This window comes from Eptesicus fuscus, chromosome 15, assembly GCF_027574615.1.
Source record: "Eptesicus fuscus isolate TK198812 chromosome 15, DD_ASM_mEF_20220401, whole genome shotgun sequence".
In the NCBI taxonomy this organism is placed as follows: domain Eukaryota; kingdom Metazoa; phylum Chordata; class Mammalia; order Chiroptera; family Vespertilionidae; genus Eptesicus; species Eptesicus fuscus.
Window position 1 is genome coordinate 12,503,955 of NC_072487.1, and position 22,770 is coordinate 12,526,724.

A 22,770-nucleotide genomic window follows, 5' to 3' on the forward strand; every position below is an offset into this window, starting at 1 on the left:
TGAAAGTGGGGATGCCAGCTTCTAGCTCTGAGCTATGCAGACATGATGTGAGATAATGCCTCAAAGGCGCCCTGCACACAGTGAGGGTACAGTAATTGCCAGCGTCCTCCTCACCCCCAGCTTAAGGAAACCCCATGAACAAGTCCCCTCAACTCTCTCAGCCTCAGTTTTTCCTCCTTAAAATAGGGCTTGTGGGCAAGATGGTCTAAGTCTCAATCCCTCCCCTTCCTTTCACCATCAGCCTGAGTCTTGTCACTGCAGCCCGCAAATGGAGGCGGTCTCCCCAGCCGACCGCCCGGCCAGCCCTGACCCTCAGCAGCTATTCTGGGTCTCAGGCACCAAGCTCAGTCTGAAGTGGAGCCACGGAGGGCCGGCGAGCCCCTTGCTCCCTTGGACATCAAGCCTTGGCCACGAGGTCTGTCCTTGACCAGCAGAAGGACACCTAAGCCTGCCACCCTGACTTCCACCAGGACACTGCCCACTCTGCCTCCATTTAGTCTATGAATTTATTTACTGAGTAGCTTTGTCCCGGAGACCGCGGGGCGTACTCACACATCACTGTTGGTTGTGTAGACGCTGTAATTGAGGGACTCGATCGCCATCCAGCGCACTGGGAGCCGCCCCTGCAGAGAACAAAGTGAAATGCTCTTAGGCAGGAAGGACCCTTCTCTAGGCTGGCTTCCCCGAGGCGGGGCTCACCCAGGCCCCAGGGAGCCCTGTGTGGAGCTCCAAAGACACAAGGAATGACAGGCTCAGGAGCTGTTTGAATATGTTCCACCTACAAGTGTGATTTCAAATTCAAAGACATGCAAATAATGTAAGTCCTACTTACCTTGAGGGGTCCTACTGCAGTTTTACATGAACAAAAATGGGTGTGCATGTGAGTGTATGTGTGTACTTACAGTCATTTATTCCTTTCATTTTTTTTTCATTAATCCTCACCCAATGATATTTTCCCCATTGATTTGTAAAGAGAGTAGAAGAGAAGGAGAGAGAGGGAGAGATAGAAACATTAATGTGAGAGAGACACATTGATCGGTTGCCTTCCACACGCACTCTGATCGGGGCCGGGGATCGAACCTGCAACCCAGGTACATGCCCTTGACCACTGAGCTACGCCGGCCAGGGCCAATCTTTTATTCTTTTATTCAATTTGTGGCTCTCAGAGACACTCAGTTTGAAAGGGGAGACACGGCATAGAAACTGGTGCAGGAGGTGGGGGAAGAGTTTCCAGAGGAGGGGACTTCGAGCTTGGTTCTGAGATGTGTAGGCGGCATCGGTGGGTGGGGGAGGAGAGAGCATGGCAGGCCACAAGGAGCGGGGTGCAGATATACCACCGGCGGAGGAAAGGACCTCTAGCCAGTGAGGTTTACACTGGGTTTGGAGGGGGGGTGAGACCACTCACTCGCCCTTTGGGTGCCTGGCCCTGCCTGCCTCTAGGCTATCCCCATTTTCTGGCTTACTGAGTTCAGTCTTGGAAAAATGAGATGCAGACTAGACATTGGGGAGTGTGACTTCTGAGTTTTATTCCTGGTTTCCTCAGTTTTCCTCTGATTTGGGGCTCCTTTCTATCCACCCAACCCAGGGACCCTATGAACCCACTGAGAGAGAGAGATCTGTGCCAGGGACTGGTCCCGTTGTTGACCGTGGCATTTCAGCCTCATACGCGGGGTGGGACAAAATCAGGAGTCCTTTAGGGGGTCTTCCTCAGCCCCCTAACACTGGAGCAGGTGTTCTCCCAGACCACCCACCCGGGAGCCCAGCCCTGCCCCAGGATTATGCCTGCAAGCTCACTTCTCTCCCAGGTCTTTGCGAAGTAATATTCTGAAGCTCTTTCTGCTCATAAATCCTGAATAATCATTTCATACTTTAAGGCTCAGCTATGGAAGTATCCTTTGTCACATCTACGTCTTCAGTACTCTCAACATTCCCCCCTCCCTTCACAGTACATCCATCCCCCTTCCCCCACATCCCCACCTCCCCATCGGCTAGTCTAGTTCTCTCCCCCCAGCACAGCCAAGGACTGGAAAGAGTTCCTACATTCTCTGCTTTCTCTTCCCTGGTGGCTTCTGACCTCATACCTCCTAATTACTAATTTCCTTGTTCATTTTCATTTTTTTCACCTGTTTCGTATCTGTCCACGGCTATCTGTCCCCACTGCTATCACCGAGGGTCAGGCCACCGTCACCTTTTACCGGATGGCACCCACCTCTCCCTAAGGGCATGTTCTCCTCACACAAGCAGAGTGTCACTCTAATTGGCAAATACAGCCACGTGGTTCCTTTCCTTAAAATTTCTCAGTGTTCCTATTGTCCCAACATCCCAAATCCTTAGTTGAATCCCAAATCCTTAGCTGGAATTCAAGGTTTTTCAAGAAGACCTTATCCCTTCTTCCACCTCCAACCTTGAATTTTTAACTCTCCCTCTTTTCAGCATGACGCTCCAGCCATACTGAATTACCTAATTCCCAAATGTCTCGCACTTCCCTTTGCCTCTAGGCTTTTAGACATCCTGCACCCTCCAGATCATCGAATCCATTCTCACATCTCTGCTATCTACTTAATATCCACTGCAACACTCAGCCTCCTCCAGGAAGCCTTCCGTGATTTTCCATAGGATCACTTGGGTATGCTTCCTCTGTGTTCCCATGGCATGTGCTTTCCTGGCCCTCAGCATGTGTTAATGATGACAGTTGTTCATTATGTGTTTATCTGTGAGCTCTTTGAAAGTGGAGTCTGTGTATGACTTATTTTACCTCCAAACTTAGCACAAAGCACAAAACATTGTAGTAAAAAAATCGATTATGAGGGAAAGCACATGTTAATCAATGAAAATAAAACCCCATATCAGTACATTAGTTGGCAACACTTCCTATATGAGAATCACCTGAGATTTTTTTTTAAACACACACACACACCCACACACACACACACACTGATGCAGAACAACTAAGTCAGCATATCTAAGCAGCAGGGCTCCACATCTGTATTTTTGAAAAACTCCCCTGTTGGTTCTAAAGTGCAAGACGAGTTGAAAATCTGACTTAAATGGGCCAGAGAAAGTAGCCACTCTGCCCTCTGGTGGTGTCTTTCTGCATTGCACCCTTCTTGCAAGGAGCTTGCAAGCCTCTCCAAGGGTCTCCTTTCCTCCTCTTCCTTACCCCTGTATCCTTCCTCCTCAGACCCCATGCCACCAGGGAACACTACCCTGCCATTAGGAAATAGAGTTAAGCCCCAAACAGTGCTCTGTTCCTTTAAGAATTCCTCGTAACCTCCCCAAGACTACAGAAATCCCCGCTATTTATGAAATGCCAAGCAAAGCATCAATCACCTTGGACATCTGAGAGCATCCAAATAAAGTGAGTAGGTTGTGGGGATAACTTGTATTTATCCCTCCACCCCCTCCTCTAGGGGCCACGTCACCCAAATGCAGGAGTGAAGCGAGAAAAGGGATTCTGTGAGGGAGACAGGAGACTTCCGGGTGGCACAGGATGGGGAGGGGGGACGTGGAGCAGTGGGTGGTGGGTCCTGCTTCTTTAAGACAAGCCCCGCAGAGAAACATCTGCTGCGAGAGGGACAAATTCTGAAAAGCGTAGGGAACAAGTACTTCCTGGAAACCATCCCTCAGGCAGGCACCTGTAGCTTCAGAAGGTAACAGGTTGGGTGGTGTCTCTAAGGGCCAGAGGGACCCCAGTTCAAACCCTGTTCAAGAAAGGGAGGGGAAAGGTCCAAAATGGCTCCGTTCACTGTGACTATAACTGTGAAAATGTGGATGCTGTGGAGGGCAATAAGTAAAAAATAGAAAAGAAGTGTCACAGTGGTGAACTACAGGTCATTTCCTTTTCAAAGCATTCTTGAATCTGGTTTCTGTGTTATCTTGTCAGCCACTAAAATAAGCATTTTGAAAAGAAAGGAAACCTGCGTTTGAGGATAAACTCTGAAACCTGAGCCTTGTGGAGGCAACTGGATAGCCCCAAAGTAAAAAGAGCCTCCGTATCACATGAAAACTGGACCCAACCCAGGAGCGCCAAGCCCAGGCAATGCTCATCAGGCCTGGAAAAGGGAGAGCTGGCCACTGAGTGACCCGCAAGCACATGCGAGGACAACAGGAACTGTCGCCCCGAGGCCCTGCAGCCCAGCCTCAGGGGAAGCAGGGGTGGTGGCATGCTGCTGGGGAGACCGCTGAGCCTCCCTGAAGACAGCGGGAATGCTCTTCGGGTACTTTCTGAGCCTCTCCCAGCTAAGATTCAAGGTTCTCTTCAGGTACTCCCCAAACCAGTGTGTCTGCCCCTGTGCCAGTCAGAGCCAGCCCACGGGAGGGGGGTTACCTGGAGAACAAAGAAATCTACCAGCCCTAAGTCAGGCCCCCAGCAGCCGGTGAGCCATATTCTTCATCAGTGGGTACTCCCTTGATGCGTCAAGCTCCCTCCCTTTCTCCTTTCCCCCACCTTGTTTCAGTAACCCCCCTTTGAATCTGTTTCTCTTCTACCTTGATTTCTATTCTGGGGGGCGGGAAGGGGGGTCAAGAACCTTTTCACCGAAAACATTGGCACAGTACAAATACCCAGGGATGTGGCATTGCCAGGGCTTTCTGATTCCAGGGTGGGCAACAAAAGCAGAATGAGGTCCAACTTCTTACTTCTGCTAACACTGTGGTTAGGTTCTCCCGGGATCGGACGCGAGATAAATATTACTGTTTGGGAGAACGGGTCTCAATAGGTGAACATGGATTTGATTGATTTGGGCTTGACGGGGCCATGAGAACTTTTTGCAAAGAGGGAAATCTGTGGGCCTTTGGAAGTCCTGAATTTCTCCCTGGGGCTCCTTGTGATTTGGGAACCTCATTAATTGCCTTTCCTTATATTTGGAAAATATGCTCAATGTCTTTTCTGCCCCTCCATGTTTGCTGTGCATGGAAGGAGATTGTGGGACCTCCTCGCACAGGGTCTGGCCGGATCCAGAGCTGAGCCCTGCACCACGAGGCTCATGTGAGTGAGTACCTGGCCACCTGTGATGGTGGCTTTTTTGCTGGTAGTTTGGATCCTCCAGTCATGTTAGGAATCAAAACTTAGAAAGGATGTTTGCCGGGCCAGGGGCATCTCTACTGGGGCCCACGGTAGACGCTTCTATCACCGCAGAGCAATGGTCTTAGAGCAGCAACATCAGGATGGGAAGGCGACTTGGAAAGGGAATTATTGGGTCTATTTGGAACTCACCATCGTCTTTTTCACATAAACTTCTTGACCTCGGGACAATCCAAAATCGGCTATTTTGGCTACATAGTTTTCACCAACTAAAATGTTCCTGGCAGCCAGATCCCTGTGGATAAACTGAAATTTCAAAAAACATCATGTATTTCCAGCATCATACTTGCTTTTTCAAGTCATTTTGTTAGTACCATGCCCTGGGGGCCAGCACTTTGGGAAATAGTGATGAGAGGTTAGGATGAAAATGGGTTTTTAAATGTCACCACAATCCAGTTCCCTTCAAGTTGCTCCCTAAAACCCTCAGTGGATTCCACCAAATCTTGGGAGACATCAGGGGGGAAACCAGGTCATTAAATCTTCCTGTTGCCATGTCAGTCCTCTGCTCTGAGCATTATTTGGGCTAAGACAGGTTAAGGAGCTTCACCTAATACATATGGTGATATTCACTAGATAAATATATTGCCAGTGCTGAGCATTAACACCTATAAACAGAACACCTATATAAACAGATGGAATATTAACAAGGTGATTAAAATTAGGGAGATTGTAAGAGGAATTAGAGAAGGGAGGTTGACTGGGAAAAAATGTTCAAATGTAAACTGATTCTAGAGAGCATTTCCAAGGAAAGATGTCCCAAGCAAGGTTCCTCGTGACAAACCTGTTTTTGGCTCAGGTAGTCCATGCCCCGGGCCACATCTGCGGCAAAGTGGAGCAGCTGCTGGGAGGACAGCGTGGAGGCGGTGCTGTTGGCGATGGCGAAGGCCGGGTCGGTCTCCAGCACGCGGCTCTTGCGCAGAAAGTCCAAGAGGTTGCCGTGGGGGGCATACTCGATGGCCAGGTACAGGTAGCCTGTGGGGAAAGGGAGAGACACCCCTTACCAGGGGCCTAAAAAGCTCCAAATTTCTGAGATGTGCCATGGCCCTCGGAAATTGCTTATGAAACTTGTCATCTACAAGTAACATATCTAGTGGGACCAACCTCGGTACTGCTGGGACAGTAGGAGGAGAAGTGATACCTCCTGCCATACTTGAAGAGTGCCATACTGAGACCACGGTGCCCCTCTTTCCCACCCCTCCCCTTTCCCACCAAATGCGGACTAACATGGACAGCTTCCTGAGTGCTTCCCCCTACTCGGTGGTAACAGTCTCAGGAAATCAAAGCATTTGTTTCCAGGGATCTAAGGCAGCCAGTCCGCATCATCTTTTGTTTGCTTGCTTATTTTTTGTTAACCCTCACCCAAGGATATTTTTCCATTGAATTTTTTGAGAGAGAGTGAGAGGGATAAAGGGGAGGGAGGGGAGAGAGAGAGAGAAAGAGAGAAATCAATGTGAAACATTCATATCCATTGGTTGCTTCCCCCACATGCCCCAACCAGGGATGGGGATCAAGCCTGCAACTGAGGTACGTGCCTTGACTGGAATCAAACCTAGAACTCTTCAGTTCACGGGCCAACGCTCTGTCCACTGAGCCAAACTGTCTAGGGCCACATCATCTTCTATTTTTTTATTCAGTACTGGTTGGGAACCTAATATGAGCCAGCCATGTTATTTCAGTGTGTCTCTACTATTCTTGAGGTTATTTAAAAATAAAAACAACAACTAAACCATGATTACAGATCCATAGCAGAAGAACCCACAGCTGATAGCTTAGTCTCTCCAACCCTCTGCTCCTCCCTAAAACCCACACCAAGTCACCTCATTGCCAGTCACCGGGCAGCAGGGCCAGTGTCAGAGGTTGCATTTTGCTTACAGAGACCAGAAAAAAACACAAATAAAACAATGGTTTTTAGAACACATTATGGTCCATTGTCTTGTTATTTAATTGTTGTTGTGTTTTAATAAAAAACAATATTTTTGATAAAAACATTGATCTTTAGAGCCAGTGAAAAGTAGGGTGGTTTTACTATCTTTTTATTTTTTTTATTTTTTTTTAAATATATTTTTTATTGATTTTTACAGGGAGGAAGGGAGAGGGATAGAGAGCTAGAAACGTCGATGAGAGAGAAACATCGACCAGCTGCCTCCTGCACACCCCCCACTGGGGATGTGCCCGCAACCAAGGTACATGCCCTCGACCGGAATCGAACCTGGGACCTTCCAGTCCGCAGGCCGACGCTCTATCCACTGAGCCAAACCGGCCTCGGCTTTACTATCTTTTTAGAGGTAATATTTTTGATATAACTAAATTTAAAATGTTGAATGATTTTGAACTTAAAAGATATTCTAAGAAATTAAATTTCTGACCAAAATAAAAAAAAATTTCTAGCACTGAATCCTGTTGACTATAAGGAAAGATATAATAGTTCCTGGTATGACTACGCTTTCTCACTTCTTTACTGAAATATAAACCTTAAGAACCAATCAATTACATCCTAATGCAGGGATGAGGAATCTTTTTTCTGCCAAGGGTCATTTGGATATTTATAACATCATTCACGGACCATACAAAATTATCTACTTAAAAATTAGCCTGCTAAATTTGGTCAAACCTTTAATTAATTCACCCTCAATGCCTTGGCAGGGCCAGACCAAATGATTTGCTGGGCCTTATACGGCCCGAGGGCCGGACGTTCCCCACCCTGTCGTAATGTGACAATAGAGCAAAATTTAAAAAGATACATTTTTCTGTTGTTGGTTTGTTTTTTTTAACTTTCATTTACTGTTGCCCCATGCTGATGACTGTTTTCAGGAAGTGGCTCAAAAATAAATGTCATTACTCCATTCTTTAACGTAAGGGACATGCTCTGACTTTCAGAATTACACCCTTATTGGGTCGCAGAGTGATGTATTGTCTGCCTCACCAGTATTTTTAGTTTAATAAATTGAGGAAAGGAAGCAGTCTCTTTTCCATTGTTGGTTTTGTGCTGCAAAGTCAACAAGAGGTTGTCAAGTTTGTAAATAATTACTTTGTGGAGCTTTTTTGTAGGAGAAAACTTTTCCACGAGTAATTGAGTGTCAGCATAGATTCTGAACCACAAACCCAGGTAGCATGCAGAGGTAAGTCTCTCAATAAATATTTAAATTAGTAATATAGTAAGTACTCAACAGAAGTACTCAGTAAATATTTGAGTCAATAATATAGGGTGAACTTTAAGAGTATGTGCAACATAGGGTAGTTGTCAAGCTCCGCTGTAATTGTACAGGAAATGGTGTAAGTTGAGAAAATAATAAAGCTCATTATTATTGTGATTATTTGCCCTAAGTATTATCAAATGCTTACATATTACAGATCGTTGGCATTCATGGATTTGACATTCAGAACATCAGCTGCATGGGATTGGTAGGAAATGAGAAGATAGACAACTAACCAGAACCAAGGCCTTCGCTCTGCCTGGGACTGGGCTCCGGCAGTGGTAGCTGAGCCAACTTCTGGATTAGCGAGCACGGGGCATGTGGGAGCCAGGGATGCCTTTGGGTGGAAACGACTGAACCACATCAGAGGGCAAATGATCCGGCCTTCGCTCCTACCTCCAAAAAGATGCCAAACCTTGGCACAGCCCATAAATGAGACTAGTCATTCAGATTGCAACTGTAATGTAAGGTTATTCTCTTTCCTAATTTCAATGTGGAATTTGCCTGATTTATAAAAAAAAAGCCTGTCAGGAAAGACAGGAAAGAGCATCTTACCACGATGTTCACAGGCTCCCAAGAGATTGATGATGTTCGGGTGGTGTCCAAGTTTACAAAGAACCTCCAGTTCTCCCGCGAAGTCCCTGTGGTCATCTTTGGAGGCATATTCTGGGAAGAAGGTCAAGAGTTATGATCCCTGTCCGTCACGCCTCTTCAGAAACAACTGACCCCTCCTCCTCCCTGGGGCCCTCGAGTGCACTTGAGTTTTTGCGCAGGTCTGGCTTGTGGAAAAGCAGTTAAAATCATGAGCAAAGAGAGTCGTGTGCGTTATTGGTGACTCGGCCACCAATAGGTCTGGAAAACTGGAGAAATCAGAGATGGCGCGAAGGAAGAGTATTGTCACTGCTGACACTTGGGGCTGGTACTGGTGTTGTAGGCGCTGTCCTGTGCATAGAAGGATGTTTGGCAGCATGTCTAGCCTCTACTCACTAGATACCAGTATCCTGTGAACGAAAGGAGCCACATGCTAACCCGACAAGCTCAGGGGAGGCCTGCGTGGCAGTCTTGCAAACTCAGAGACCTGAAATAACCACAAAGGATGGTTTGAAAATTAAATATTTAACTACAAACAGGTTATAGTGGGTAGTCATGTCCTAGTCCGATATCTTCCCTGACAAAGATCAACTTAGATCTTCTTTACTGAGCCCATTTGCCTTTTTGCCTCCAAGATAACATATCTGTGAGATATCTGTGAGATGTCTGGGTAACTTGTAACTTCCTTCTTTTGCTGGAGCCCCTGGGGCACAACCAAATGTGGTGGGCGCCAGGACAGATACTTCAAATTCCTTCATTATCATGTTAATTGTTCCTGTACCCACCTAAGTATGTGTCCATTATTTTACTTTTTATCCAATCCCAGGGGTTTCCCACGTTTGACTTTATCCCACCTCCTTAATCCGTCACCAATGAATTTCATGTAGCCCACCTATGTCCCTCCTTTGATGGCAATGTATAAATACAGATGTAACCCACCATTTCTTCGGAGCATTATCTCAATTCATTGAGGTTCTGCTTCCCGGCATATGTCGACAGTTTGGCTCAAATAAACTCACTAAAATTATTTACAGGTTTCAATGGTTTTTTTTCGTTAACAATCCCAACCAAAAATGTACCCAGGCATTGCCAACTGCCCCCAGGGGGAAATCAGCCCTGGTTGAGACCCACTGCACTAACATGTTCTTGTTCTTGGTTGTCATTTGCTGTCAGATGCCCAGGGAGATGCCTCAGTGGGGATGGAGCTGCCTCCACTTCTGGACTCCAGCTCTTCCAGCTCTTCCAGCTCCAGCTCCACCCCAAGGCAGACGTGCCCAGGAACAGGGCCACGTTTCATTGAAACGTCACCAAGAACGCACACAACTCTCTTTGCTCAAGATTTTCACTGCTTTTCCACAAGCCAGACCTGTGCAAACTCAAACCCCACTGACTTTTTGATAGAGGCTGCTTGGTAGTCAGGAAGCCGACTTCCATTCGTCTCTTGTCGCCCTGTCTCTCCACTGGCACCTGGAGCAGAGCGGGGATCGCCAGGCACCAGCAGGCTGGGCGGAAGGCCCATTGATCGATGCCCAAACGGATCAGCCTCGAGTGGGTGACAGTGTGCTGTCGCTGCGTTTAGAAAAAGAACAGGGTGCTGGCGTCTGTGGGCATGAAAATGACGGCCCTGTGTCGTTAGGGCTAAGGATGCCTGTAAGACTAACGAGCAGGCGATCCCGGTCCACACCACAGCAGCCCGTGGGTCGATGCCTTGGGAGCATTTCAGATGGGACGTTCTTTATAGTGAGGGTGTCCCCCCCGTTTGGATGTGTCAAACCCCCCCCTCCCCCCGCAGAAATTGCATGTCCTGGGGCTGTTAAGCTATTTCACCTCTTCACACGGGCATGACGTAGACAGTTAGGTCAGATCCCAACAAAAACTGATTTTACAAGGTCCTATACCCTCTCCCCCTCACTATCCTTACTGCTCCCCAAACTCCCTGTGACTAAGGTAGCAAAACAAAAAAAGGGATTCCTGGCTGCTAAGCAGGGGTGTACGTGTGTAACATTACTATCTGTAAGCATAGTTAATATTTTGTTTATTTGGTTTTGTTTGTTTTCTAACAATGCAGAAAGCGGTGTGATTGAATAAGATTTAGAGTTAATTCTCATCCGAGGCTCAGTGCTGCTCATTTTCTAAGGAAACCCAGCGGTGACCTTAGCCTTATACGGAGCAACCCAGCATGACAGTTCCATTCTCGCTCTCACACGCCACTGCCCAGCCGATGCTGAGAGCTGCTGTTTCCCACAGGAGAGAGGACAGCCAGCGTGGCCAGGGCACCGGTGACTCTGCCTTCTCAGAAGCCGTTCATTACCCAGTCTTATTAAACGGGAAGCACCGAGCAGGCTTGAGATGAACCCGACTGAAAGCTGTAGTTCTTGTCATCTGAGGTGAGTGGTTTTCACACTCACGTGTGCAGAAGGATCCCTGAGAAAGCTTAAGGGCACGGTCTCTCCTGCACCCCCCGAGAGAGGCAAATACAGCAGAACCGGGGCTGGGGGGAGCCCGAGTCCATGCAGTTCTTACTATGTCTCCAGGAATTTTGACGCAGACAATCCGTGAAACAGTGGTTTGCAAAGTGTGGCCTCCAAACCCTCAGCGTCAGTGTCACTTGGGAACTGATCGGAGTTGCAGACTCTCTGGCCTTGCAGGAGACTTACTGAGTCAGAAACCGTGGGGTGGGGCCCAGGGGGCTGCCTTTAAACCCGTCTCCCAGGGCATTGTGACGCGCGGAATTCTGAGAACCCCTGCACTAGAGAAGCAGTAATGCTCCCAGAGGTTAGCAGCGTGTGGCAGAGAATCCGTGATCTCGTGTCCCAAGGAACCAGGACAGTGTGTTTAAATAGCTCATCTTCATGTTTACATCCTGACCTATCACGGGCTGACCTCAAAGGAAACCTCACCTTCAGTTGCACGGAACAGCTGCCTCTGACATCGTGCCAATGTTTTGCTTAAAGAATGCAAGACCACAGAGGAAAGCTTCGACAGGAAGTCCAGCTTTCTCCCCACCCTGCTGGAATGCTGACTCGACCTGGCCACGCACTGACCTTTCATCCGCTTGATGGCAGCGTCCATCCGTAACCCGTCCTTCTTGATCCGCGCCTTGAGAACCTGGCCAAAATTCCCCTCCCCGATCACATCTTGAAACTTGATGTCATTCCAGTCCAGCACTGGATAAATGGTGGGGTCCGGGTTGTTCCTGGCCTTCCTGTTCAGGGCCAGGGTTCCGGAGTTGAACTGCACAGCTGGCTCTTCCCTCTGGAAAGATATTGTTTTCCTGGTGTCATGTCAGGGTTTTTAAATAATTCTAAGGTTGTATCCATACCAGGTGAACAGAGAAACCTGATTCTAGAATGGAGGTGGAAATGGGTGTTAACCTGACAAACCCATTCTGGCGAGCATGCCACAGCTGGTTAGCAGTGTCTGCACGGGAGCATGCCACAGCTGGTTAGCAGTGTCTGCACGGGAGCATGCCACAGCTGGTTAGCAGTGTCTGCACGGGAGCATGCCACAGCTGGTTAGCAGTGTCTGCGCGGGAGCATGCCACAGCTGGTTAGCAGTGTCTGCACGGGAGCATGCCACAGCTGGTTAGCAGTGTCTGCGCGGGAGCATGCCACAGCTGGTTAGCAGTGTCTGCGCGGGAGCATGCCACAGCTGGTTAGCAGTGTCTGCGCGGGAGCATGCCACAGCTGGTTAGCAGTGTCTGCGCGGGAGCATGCCACAGCTGGTTAGCAGTGTCTGCGCGGGAGCATGCCACAGCTGGTTAGCAGTGTCTGCGCGGGAGCATGCCACAGCTGGTTAGCAGTGTCTGCGCGGGAGCATGCCACAGCCTGGTTAGCAGTGTCTGCACAGAACAAGGGAAGCGGAGTAACAGTATGTCTGCCATGGCATGGCACGTCCCCGAGTTATTTACACTTGAGTCTGTACACTCATTACACTCTGCCGTGGAATGAGCAAGTGTTCAGTCCCGACTTGAAAAACAACTCAAAGACACTCTCTGTGGCAGTCACAGGACATGCCTCAGGGAGAGCCTTCCTAACATCACCTTGGTCCGTTCTGGGTCCATCCTTCCTCCTTCCTCCTCCCTCCCTCCCTCCCTCCCTCCCTCCTATTTGTCTTAAAGCTTAGAATCTCCCAGGCCCACTGTGGAGCAGACTGGCCGCAGGGTGACTGAGGCTTAGAGCAAAGCCCAACACAGGGCTCCTTTTCTCCGCGTGTAAATCGCTGCCCACTGCGTCATGACGCGGCCCGGCTCCGCCGACCCCTTGCTGGTCCTGCCTCCCCAGTGACAGCCTGAGTCGAGCGACTCCGAGTCAGGTCACGCAGCTTCCCTGTCCCCCACCGAGCGGAATCTCGGGGACATGTGCACATCAAGACACACCTCACTGGGAACGTGCCATTGCACTCAGTGGTTCATGCACAGAATCGACAAAGTTGGGTGCAAAATAATTTTGCGGGGCCTCAAACCACAATCTAGAGTGATGGTCAGGCCGCGGCATCCCAAGGGACTCCACTGTGTGCCTGCTGGTGAAGCGCGACTTGGTAGGCCTTTGCTACTACTGGTCAAAACTCCGGATGAAAGAGAGGCCTGGCCAAGGGCCGTGCGCTCTGACTGCAGACCGAACGGTACGCAGGAGCCGGGGAGGCACCCGTGTACATCACCCTTACATATGTGGGGCGCGGTGGGATTGAGGAAGATACCCGACATAGGAAATGGAAAAATGTGGGGGAAACCTGTCCGATGCAGCACACTATTACCTGGCACACCGGTCTGCCCACCCTCAGGTCCTTCCTTACCAAAGGGTCCAGTTCTTTCTATTGCAAGCTCCTCTCTCCGGTGGCTTACCACTCGGATGATCATACACCTCATCTGGCAGGGTGACAGCCCTGCGTTGGGCCCGGTATCCTGCTTAAGTATCAAGAGCAACCTCCTCTGCTCTCAGAATTGTTCCGTTTTGGGCAGGAGACCCCATGGTTATGCTATCGTCTCCCATTTAATCATGGAAGCCAAAGAGAAGGCGAGACTCGCCGAAGGGACACGTGTACAAGAAAACGGCCTGGGGCCCGTGTGTGAAGTGAAGGGTCTGCGTGTGGGGGGGCTGCCCCGGTGAGCGGGCGGGAAGGAGACCCACCACGTTTTGGAAGGCTTGGGCCATCCTCCTCTGCACGTTGGCCCTCTTCAGCTGCAGCATGATGAGGAAGGCCAAGAGCACCGTCAGGCAGGTCATGCCCGCCGAGCCCAGGATGGCGATGAGCAGCATCTTCCCGCCGCCGAGCTCCGCGGGCGCTGCGTGGGGAACACAGGACAAGCAGCGGGGTTAGTTCCCACAGAGCGCGGCCCCGGCCCCCGGGGGGAGAAGTCGCGGTGAATGAGACTCGGAGCCACCGCATTGCTATGTGACCTCGGGCTGCTCATTTACTTTCTGAAACTCAGTGGAGATGAGTCTGATTCATGGGGTTGTCTTAAGATCCTTAAAAAAAAAAAAGTGTGCCCTGACCGGTTTGGCTCAGTAGAGAGCGTCGGCCTGCAGACTGAAGGGTCCCAGGTTCAATTCCGGTCAAGGGCATGTACCTTGGTTGTGGGCACATCCCCAGTGGGGGGTGTGCAGGAGGCAGCTGATCAATGTTTCTAACTCTCTATCCCTCTCCCTTCCTCTCTGTAGAAAAATCAATGATATATATATATATTTATTATATTTTTAAAGTGAAAAGTGTTCTTTAAATGGCAATGTGCTCATCATTAGTCATTGTCATTTGTTCAAGTTTTACTTGCAAGTAGAGGCCCCAGCTGATTCGCATGATCCAACAGCAGTGAGAATGGCTGACTAGATGTGTGACTTTGGAAAGGGACTAATCCCCCATACATTCTCCCCACTCGGAAAAGCATCATGATGCTACGAGCTTAGGGTCTGTAATAAGATACCTTTTTGTGTTTTTTTTTTTTTTTTTAAAGTGGATGGAGAAAACCTGAGGATACCAATGGGAGAAGAAAGGAAAGGAGGAAGGAACAAGGGAGGGAGGGAAGAGAAAAACTATTAAACTTATGGCTCGAGTCAAAATAAACTATTAAAGGCTAAGGTCTAATCCTTCCACTTCTGTCCCTTATTTAAATTCAAATAAAATTAAATTCCATGTATTTTTATGAAAAACAGCATGTAGCGCATGCCCCATCTTCTTACAAGATTCTTTTGTGATCTTATATCTTTCCTTCTATCTCTGTGCATGTGTAAAGAAATATCTGGAATGGAGTGGAGAGGGGTGTTTTGTTATGCCTTGTTTAATTTTTCTGTTTGTATTTTATGTGTAGCTTGTATACATTTTACTAAAACACAAGCAACTATAAAAATTATGCATTTGTTAAGGATGTGACCGGAAAACTGTAGTTTTCTATAGTTGACAGATTCATTATTCCTCTGACATTTCAAAAATGTTCCAAAGAATCAGCATTGAAAACATAGCCTGTTTGATCTTATTTTTTAAGCCCTAAGTGACCCTGAAGAGAAGCAAGAAGGGGTTTAGTGTTATAAGATTTTCTGTAAAAATAAACTCTATTCCAAATGCGAAATTTTCAGAAATCACCATTCTATCTCAGTCCCTTTGCGCGTGTCACAAATACAGGGGACTAGGAAGTGCGACTTCCGATAAACTGCAAAGGGAAGGCGGTCCACACGCTGTGCCGCCGCTCTCCCTCCAGCCCCCACCTTTGTTCACTTAATTACATTCACAGGTTTTATCCGTCACAACCCCTGGGCCGAGTGTGCCTGGCACTCTGAGGGATCTCTCGATCTCAAAGAGCTCGCTCTCCCTGGGCGAGGGGTTAGTGGCAGAAGTGTAGACATAATAACCTGGATCCAAAAAGTAGAAGAAAACTCAGAAAAGCATAGTGTCATTCAGGCTAAAAGAGTTCATTTTGAGAAAGAATGGAGTGTGGTTCTTAGAGCCTCCCGCAGAATCAACACACAGTTCTGCCCTCACTACGCAGGTTCCACAGTCTTCTTTCTCCACAGAATCAAGGTCCTATTCCTCAGAGCTTCAGTCTCTGGATGGGGAATGCTGATAGGCTAATTCAGTCTAAGGTTTAATAAGAGGCAATGGAGCAGCAGGGGAGCCTTCCCAGGGGGCATTTTCACTTTAAGGACCTCTCTAGAGATGGGGAAGCTTATTAGGACAAATGAATTATGTCCCACGACACAAATATGGGCTAACTGTCTTAAGACAATGGAGCTTTCTGATCTTCTCCAGAAATAATTCTAGATCCTATCGGCTCTACCAACCTTGAGACTTGGAGAGAGTTGTCAGCTCATGCGAAGAGGTTGGGTTGCTTGACCCTATGTTGTTCTCTGCAAAAATGTCCACCTGGTAAGGTGTTTGGGGCTCTAGGCCCTTGAGCTGATAGCGGGTGATAGTGACATTCTTGATCTTCACATCAATGTGCTGATCTTCATTCTTGCCCCGAACCTTGTAACGGATGATAATAGAAGAAATAGAATGGCCGTCCACGATTGTCCAAGAAATCATGGCTGAAGAGTCTGTGATGTTGGAAATCTTGATGTTTTCGGGTTGAGGAGGGAGAACTAGAAATGTAAGAAAATAATAACAATATTTCACTTAAGCTATACTACCATCTCTTAGATTACTATGTTTTGAGAGTTAGTTAATGTCAGCTCATAAACTGAGAATGGTTAAGAGGTGTTTTCTCAGAAGGTAAGTCCAAACAATTGGTAGCGGACACCATGCAGATTTGATGGAGTAACACAACATGGGAAAATACCACATATATCACATGTTCATCATCCTTACACTAAATTAAGGCCTCAGAAATTCTGTTACTCCAAAAACCTATATTATGCTGCTCTTGATTCTGGGGAGGACAGAAAGATTATGAGAGCTGGCATTTATATGGGCTCTTCAACATAGTAACTCATTTTATCTTCATAACATTCTTACCATAAGTATCGAGACCCAGAGAAGTTAAGTGACTTGGTGAAGGTCACACAGTTATTATAGAGAAGAAATAGGATTGAAATCCTGGCAATCTGATGCCATAGTCTATAATCAGCCACTGTCCCTTAGGACCCATCCTTGCCACAAATGCATTTAGGGAGCAGTAGCAAGTCAGTGTACACATAAGAAAATGTGTTAAGCACTTTATAACATGTGGGGAAAAGAGATATAGTTTTCCATTAGGGCCATAGGAAGGATGAGAGAGAGACTCTGAGGCTTCCCAGATGTGAAGATGACATGCACAGAGTCCTTCCTGCAGGCCCACTCCAGCTCCTTTCAGACAAAGACAAGCACAGGCCAGAAGGGAACTCTGTGACTCTTCAAAGCCTGAAACACTTTGACTCAAGGAAAGAAGGACTCCAAGGTCTTGCCCTTGATGTTAACTGTGCCTCCCCTTTGTGAGGATGTTTACAAGGTGCTTCCATGCACAGGTGCTCCCTCGACCCTAAAACCACTCAGGCAGGTAGGTAACCAGTGCTGAGATTTTAATTATCCCAATTTCAACAGCAAGAGAACTGAGACTTCAAAATATAAGGGACTTGTACTGGTCCTAGTACGCAAGTAATAGACCCAGGCCATTCACTCCATATAAAAGTTATGGTTTATAAGCAAACTAGAACCTTCAAGAAATGTCTTGATGTACATTGGTTCTATTTTGTATTCTCTGAGATTTTTATCCTTTCTAAATTTCCTCTCTCCCTGATGTTGACTCCCCATGAAATACTCTTATGTAACTGTGTCAACCTATGAGAATCGGGTAGTAGATTTTGAGCCTTCCAAATCTGATTGTCATTTTCTATTTCTAACAGGTGGTAAATTATTCAAAATCACAATTAATTAATCAACAATATGTCTTAACTTCCTTTGCATCCGGTACCAAGCTTTTTGTAAATCTTTGCAGAAATATAAAATAACCTTCTTCCCACAAGGGATGACAGAGTAGTAGGAATATTAACACTTTCAGATTACTATGAACACATACTTAGTATTTGCATTAGTTGTGCCTAAAAAAAAAAAAAAAAAAATTTCAAGTTCTTAAACCAGTGGTATGCTAAGCCTGTCACCAAAAGAAGCAGTACCTTGAAAATGCCTGCTGGAAGAATGACTATAATTTTGGTGCCAATTAAAAGTCATAAATAAATTTGCATGTGCCAGTTTATCTACTTGATGCCTGAGAGAAGTCTTCGGATCGCTTAGTGGACCTCTGATTCAGATTCAGTGAGTCTGAGCCCAATAATCTACATTTTAGCGGATTTCCCGGTGACTCTAAAGTAGAATCTGAAACACTTTAGGATAAATACCATATAATTTCACTTATAAGTAGAATCTAAAGAAAAATATAGAAACAGAATCATAGATACAGAGAATAAACTGATGGTTGCCAGATGGGAGGGAGTTGAGAAGATTGGGCGAAAAAGGTTAAGGAATTAAGAAGTACAAATCAATAGTTACAAAATAGTTATGGGGATGTAAAATACAGCATAGGAAATATTAGTATAGTCAACATTTAGAAATAATTATGTATGGTGTCAGATGGGTACTAGACTGATTGGGAGGGGTCACTCTGTAAATTATGGAAATGTCTAACCACTATGCAATACACCTGAAACTAATATAATACTTAATGCTAACTCGAATTGAAAATTGAAAATAAAATACTTTAGGAAATGCTAACCAGATTATAAACAATTTAGAAGTTGCTGAAGAAAATTCTCCAATAACCGATCTTGCTTTGAAGCAGTTGGTTGCCCATCCAGAGACAAATGAGTAGCATGGTTTAGCAAAGTAAATAAACAAAACATAGAAACGTCAATTAGAATCCTAGGCCCTGAGTTATGAGCTGTAGAAGTCTGGTCCAGTTACTTTCCCTCCTCTGAGTGTCAGGTCCCTATCTGTTAAATGTGATGATAATTCCTATTCTAATTTCCTCATAAAGTCACTGAAAGTGTTAATGATATACTCTACATATAGAGGGACACATATACACATTTATTATGTTTCCCATATGTGTGGGGCCATATGCCACATCTAATTCATTTCACTCTTTTCATTTGGTCCAAATGGAATTGCTAGCGTGGGCACCAACATAAACTTTAAATTAGAAGCATTCATTTGACTTCTGAACAACCTATATATAACATCAGCCAATGACAACATAGCATATTAACAAATATATCGGGTAAGACTGAAACGTTCTCATCCATATCCTCCTTGCCCTAATTTCCTGACCCTGTAGGGACCGGCTCCTACCCTGCCAATGTCAGCATCTCCAGCATCAGCATAATCCCCACCCTCATCCCTATCAAATTCCACACAAGGCAAGTCCTCTTTCAGTGATTACTAGCTAGTTTTGATTTCATTCTATAAATATGATCATTACAATGTGATTTGATAGTATATAATTCTAACGAGGGTAAAGTTTATACAGAATAGTGAAAGAACATCTAAGACAATGTTGAAAAAGGAAATAATGATTCACCCTACAGTTATCAAAACATTTAATAAATCCGTAGTAATTTAAACAGGTGGAAATGGTACAGGAACAAACACGCAGGTCAGCGGAAGAGAGAACAGAGTGCCCAGAAACAGAAGCAAAACCAATGTAAAAACTGGGCGTCAGATACCGAAAGCATGACAAGTCACTGGTGGGACTACTCAATATATGGCCTTGGGACCACCAGCTTGCCACATGTGAACAAATACGATTGAAATTTAAAAGATTAAAATACTTACACTCTACCCCCAAATACATCCCTATATCATAAAAACCTAAATATGAAAAAATAAAATAAAACACTACAACTACTGGAATTATATAGAGACTATATTTACCTTGGGGTAGGGAATAATTTCAAAACCAAAAAGTACAAACCACAAAGGCAAATATCGACAGGTCTGATGACATGTAAACTGGGTGTAGCGTAAAAAACACCACGAACAAGGTGAAAATAAAGAGATTAGGAGAATATATTTGCAATGTGTGTAACAAGATTAGTATCCAAATTATATAAACAACTTTAACCAATCAGTAAAAGAAGACAACCGAGCCCATGGGCAAAGTTGTTGATATATCAACAAATATATCAAACAAGAGGAAATCTAAATGTCCCCAAAATGCCCAAGTTTAATATAAACTACAGTATTATGCAGAAGTTTAAAAAGCATAAGTCAGATCTAAGCAAATTAACATGGACAGATAAAATAATGTTTATTCAAAAAAGCCAGATAAAGAATAATATGTATGCATATGTACATTATGGGTATATAGAATGTATTAAAATTCTACAACATTGAGTGGAAGGTACATAACAAACTCATAATCTTGTTGTCTCTGGGGAGAGGAGAATAGAATTAGAGTAGGAATGATAGTCAAAGGGGATTTGGTATATCTGTCTTGTGTTATTAGTTCCACAAATCAACAAAAAAGCTGACAGTAAACATGACTAAATATTAGCAGTTGTTACTTGTGGGCGGTAGGGATGTGTTTGCTATATTATTCTCTGCATTGCTCTGTAATTTTTAAATTCCACAGAATTTGTGGAAAATGATGGAGACTCCCTAAACACTGACAAGAGTTGAGCTGCCCACACCACTGATACAAGAGGAGAAACACTGAGCCAGGTGCCACACCTGTTACTGAGGAAGCAGAGGCCCGAGCAGGAGAGAGCCTCGGACTCTGGGGGTGGGCGAGGGACCACCCATCCTGACTAAAGTGGTTGCTAGCGTGGCCAAGAAATATCTGACCCTGTGCACAGACATTGTTCTAAAGCTCTGTACTAAAACAGAACTCTCTGCTTAATGATGAAAAAGCTTTCAATGCCACAAAGAAAGCCGAGAAGTTGCAACTAATTTTAAATGACCAATCTGAAATTAAGAAAAGCCTAGTTTGCAGAATATTTTGAAAGAAAAGTCATATTCTTCCTTTCTAATATATATATTGTAGCTCCAAGAATTGTCTCTTAAGAATATTTGTCAAGCAAAGTTATTTGGCTTTTATGATTAAGGAAAACCCATCTATAGTTAATCACCATCTGTGTACATATAGATACATGATTATCCTGAAAGCTGTCCTATGGCAGATTAAATGAGCTTTAGAAAATGTTATTCATGGTATTAACTTATTTAATAAATCATTCTATTCCAAGGAAAGGTAAATTTTAGCACAGTCCTGCCTGAATTATTGCAAATCCATTTACATGGAGCTTTCTTATATGTTTCAGGATACTGATTAGCCTCCATTCACAACTAACTACCTTTAATGATTTCTAAGAAACATCAGGAAGTGAGGGTTGCTAAGTCCTAATGACAGTGGTCAAAAGTCATTCAGGCCCGGCCAGCGTGGGTCAGTGGTTAAGCATTGACCTATGAACCAGGAGGTCATGGTTCGATTCCCAGTCAGGGCATATGCCCGGCTTGTGGGCTCCATCCCTAGTGTGGGGCGTGCAGGAGGTGGCCAATCAATGATTCCCTCATCTCTCTCTTCCTCTCCCTTCCTCTCTGAAATCAATAAAAATATATATTTTTTAAAAAGTCATTCAGGACAACTGGGGCAGCAGGAGTCACTTACTGTCGCTAAGAGTCCAAGCGGTGAGGTCTTCACTCCATTCCCCCTGGGCCTTGGTATTGACTCTGGCTCGAACTACATACTGCTCCCTGGGGTGTAGATTGTTAAGTAACACAGATGTCAAGTTGCCTGGCACTTTAATATTCTGCTGATCATTATTCATCTGCACAGACCTCCTCTCAACTTCAACATAAAAGTCATCTTCTGAGCTTGGAAATATTGGTTGCCAGGTCAAATTTAGAGTGGTCTGACTTTTCGGTAGGAGATTGAGACCTCTTGGAGGAGGGAGACCTGGGGGAAACCACAAAGATCATTATTTTTATACAGGGTAAAGGTTACAAACAGCCCCAAAGGGCAGCTTTACGGAATAACCTTGGCTCCTAGAATAATATACAATTCACAGGCTATCACATAAACACAAGCTAGCAGCCATGCAACACTATTTTCCTACCAAAATAAAAAACCTTAAAAAAATTCTAATAGTAGATTGGGTAATTGTAATACAGGACTACAACCCATTTGGAGAACAATTTGGGAATATTTTCAAGAGCCCTAGAAATTACACATACTTTGGCCCTATAATACGACTTCCAGGGATTTACCTCAAAGAAATAATCCAGCCCTGGCCAGGTAGCTCAGTTGGTTAAAGCATCATCCCAATATATCCAATTGATCTCTCTCTCTCTCTCTCTCTCTCTCTCTCTCTCTCTCTCTCTCTCTCTCTGTCTTTCTAAAATCAATAAATTTAAAAAAGAACCAAAGGAAGATGAAACCTATGTGCATGAAGATGTTCATTATAACATTATTTATAACTAGAGGCCCAGTGCATGATTGAATCATGCACGTGTAGGGTCCCCTACACGCTTTCGCTTTCGATCACGGGGGAGCTGGGTGCCTGTCCGCTGGTGCACCAGGCCTTTCAGAAGCCTCCGCCCCGCCGGAGGCTTCTGAAAGGCCTGGTGCCTGAGCGGACAGGTACCCAGCTCCCCCGCTTTTGATGGTCCGTGGTGGGACGTGAGCTCGCTGCCCCAGAGGCCCCTTCTGTGCCACAGCACAGCCATGGTGCAGACGCTGAGCTCAAGCCGCTGCTGGCGAGGCGAGCTCAGCGTCCTGTCAGCCCAATCGGCCACCCCGGCCACCCTGAGTCCCGCCCCCCCCGCACCTCCTGGCCAATCGTGGGCATAGCGAAGGTACGGTCAATTTGCATATTTATCTATTATTAGGTAGGATAGCAAAATATTAGAAGAAACTGAAATGCTCAAAACAGGAAAATGCTTTAATAAATTATGATGTAGCCACCAATGGATTAAAATATATAATTGGGGAAAGTATGAAAA

General features: G+C 45.8%; 1 protein-coding gene across 1 annotated transcript in view; it reads right to left on the reverse strand.

Annotated features, from left to right (window-relative positions):
• The window catches only part of TEK (TEK receptor tyrosine kinase), a 126,266-nt gene that overhangs the window by 5,356 nt on the left and 98,140 nt on the right, over nucleotides 1–22,770 (reverse strand). Inside the window, 8 exon segments of the mRNA XM_008154073.3 lie at nucleotides 553–623; nucleotides 5,216–5,329; nucleotides 5,865–6,055; nucleotides 8,833–8,943; nucleotides 11,913–12,123; nucleotides 13,998–14,152; nucleotides 16,140–16,439; nucleotides 21,437–21,724. Coding sequence (XP_008152295.2) covers nucleotides 553–623; nucleotides 5,216–5,329; nucleotides 5,865–6,055; nucleotides 8,833–8,943; nucleotides 11,913–12,123; nucleotides 13,998–14,152; nucleotides 16,140–16,439; nucleotides 21,437–21,724 — 1,441 coding nt within the window.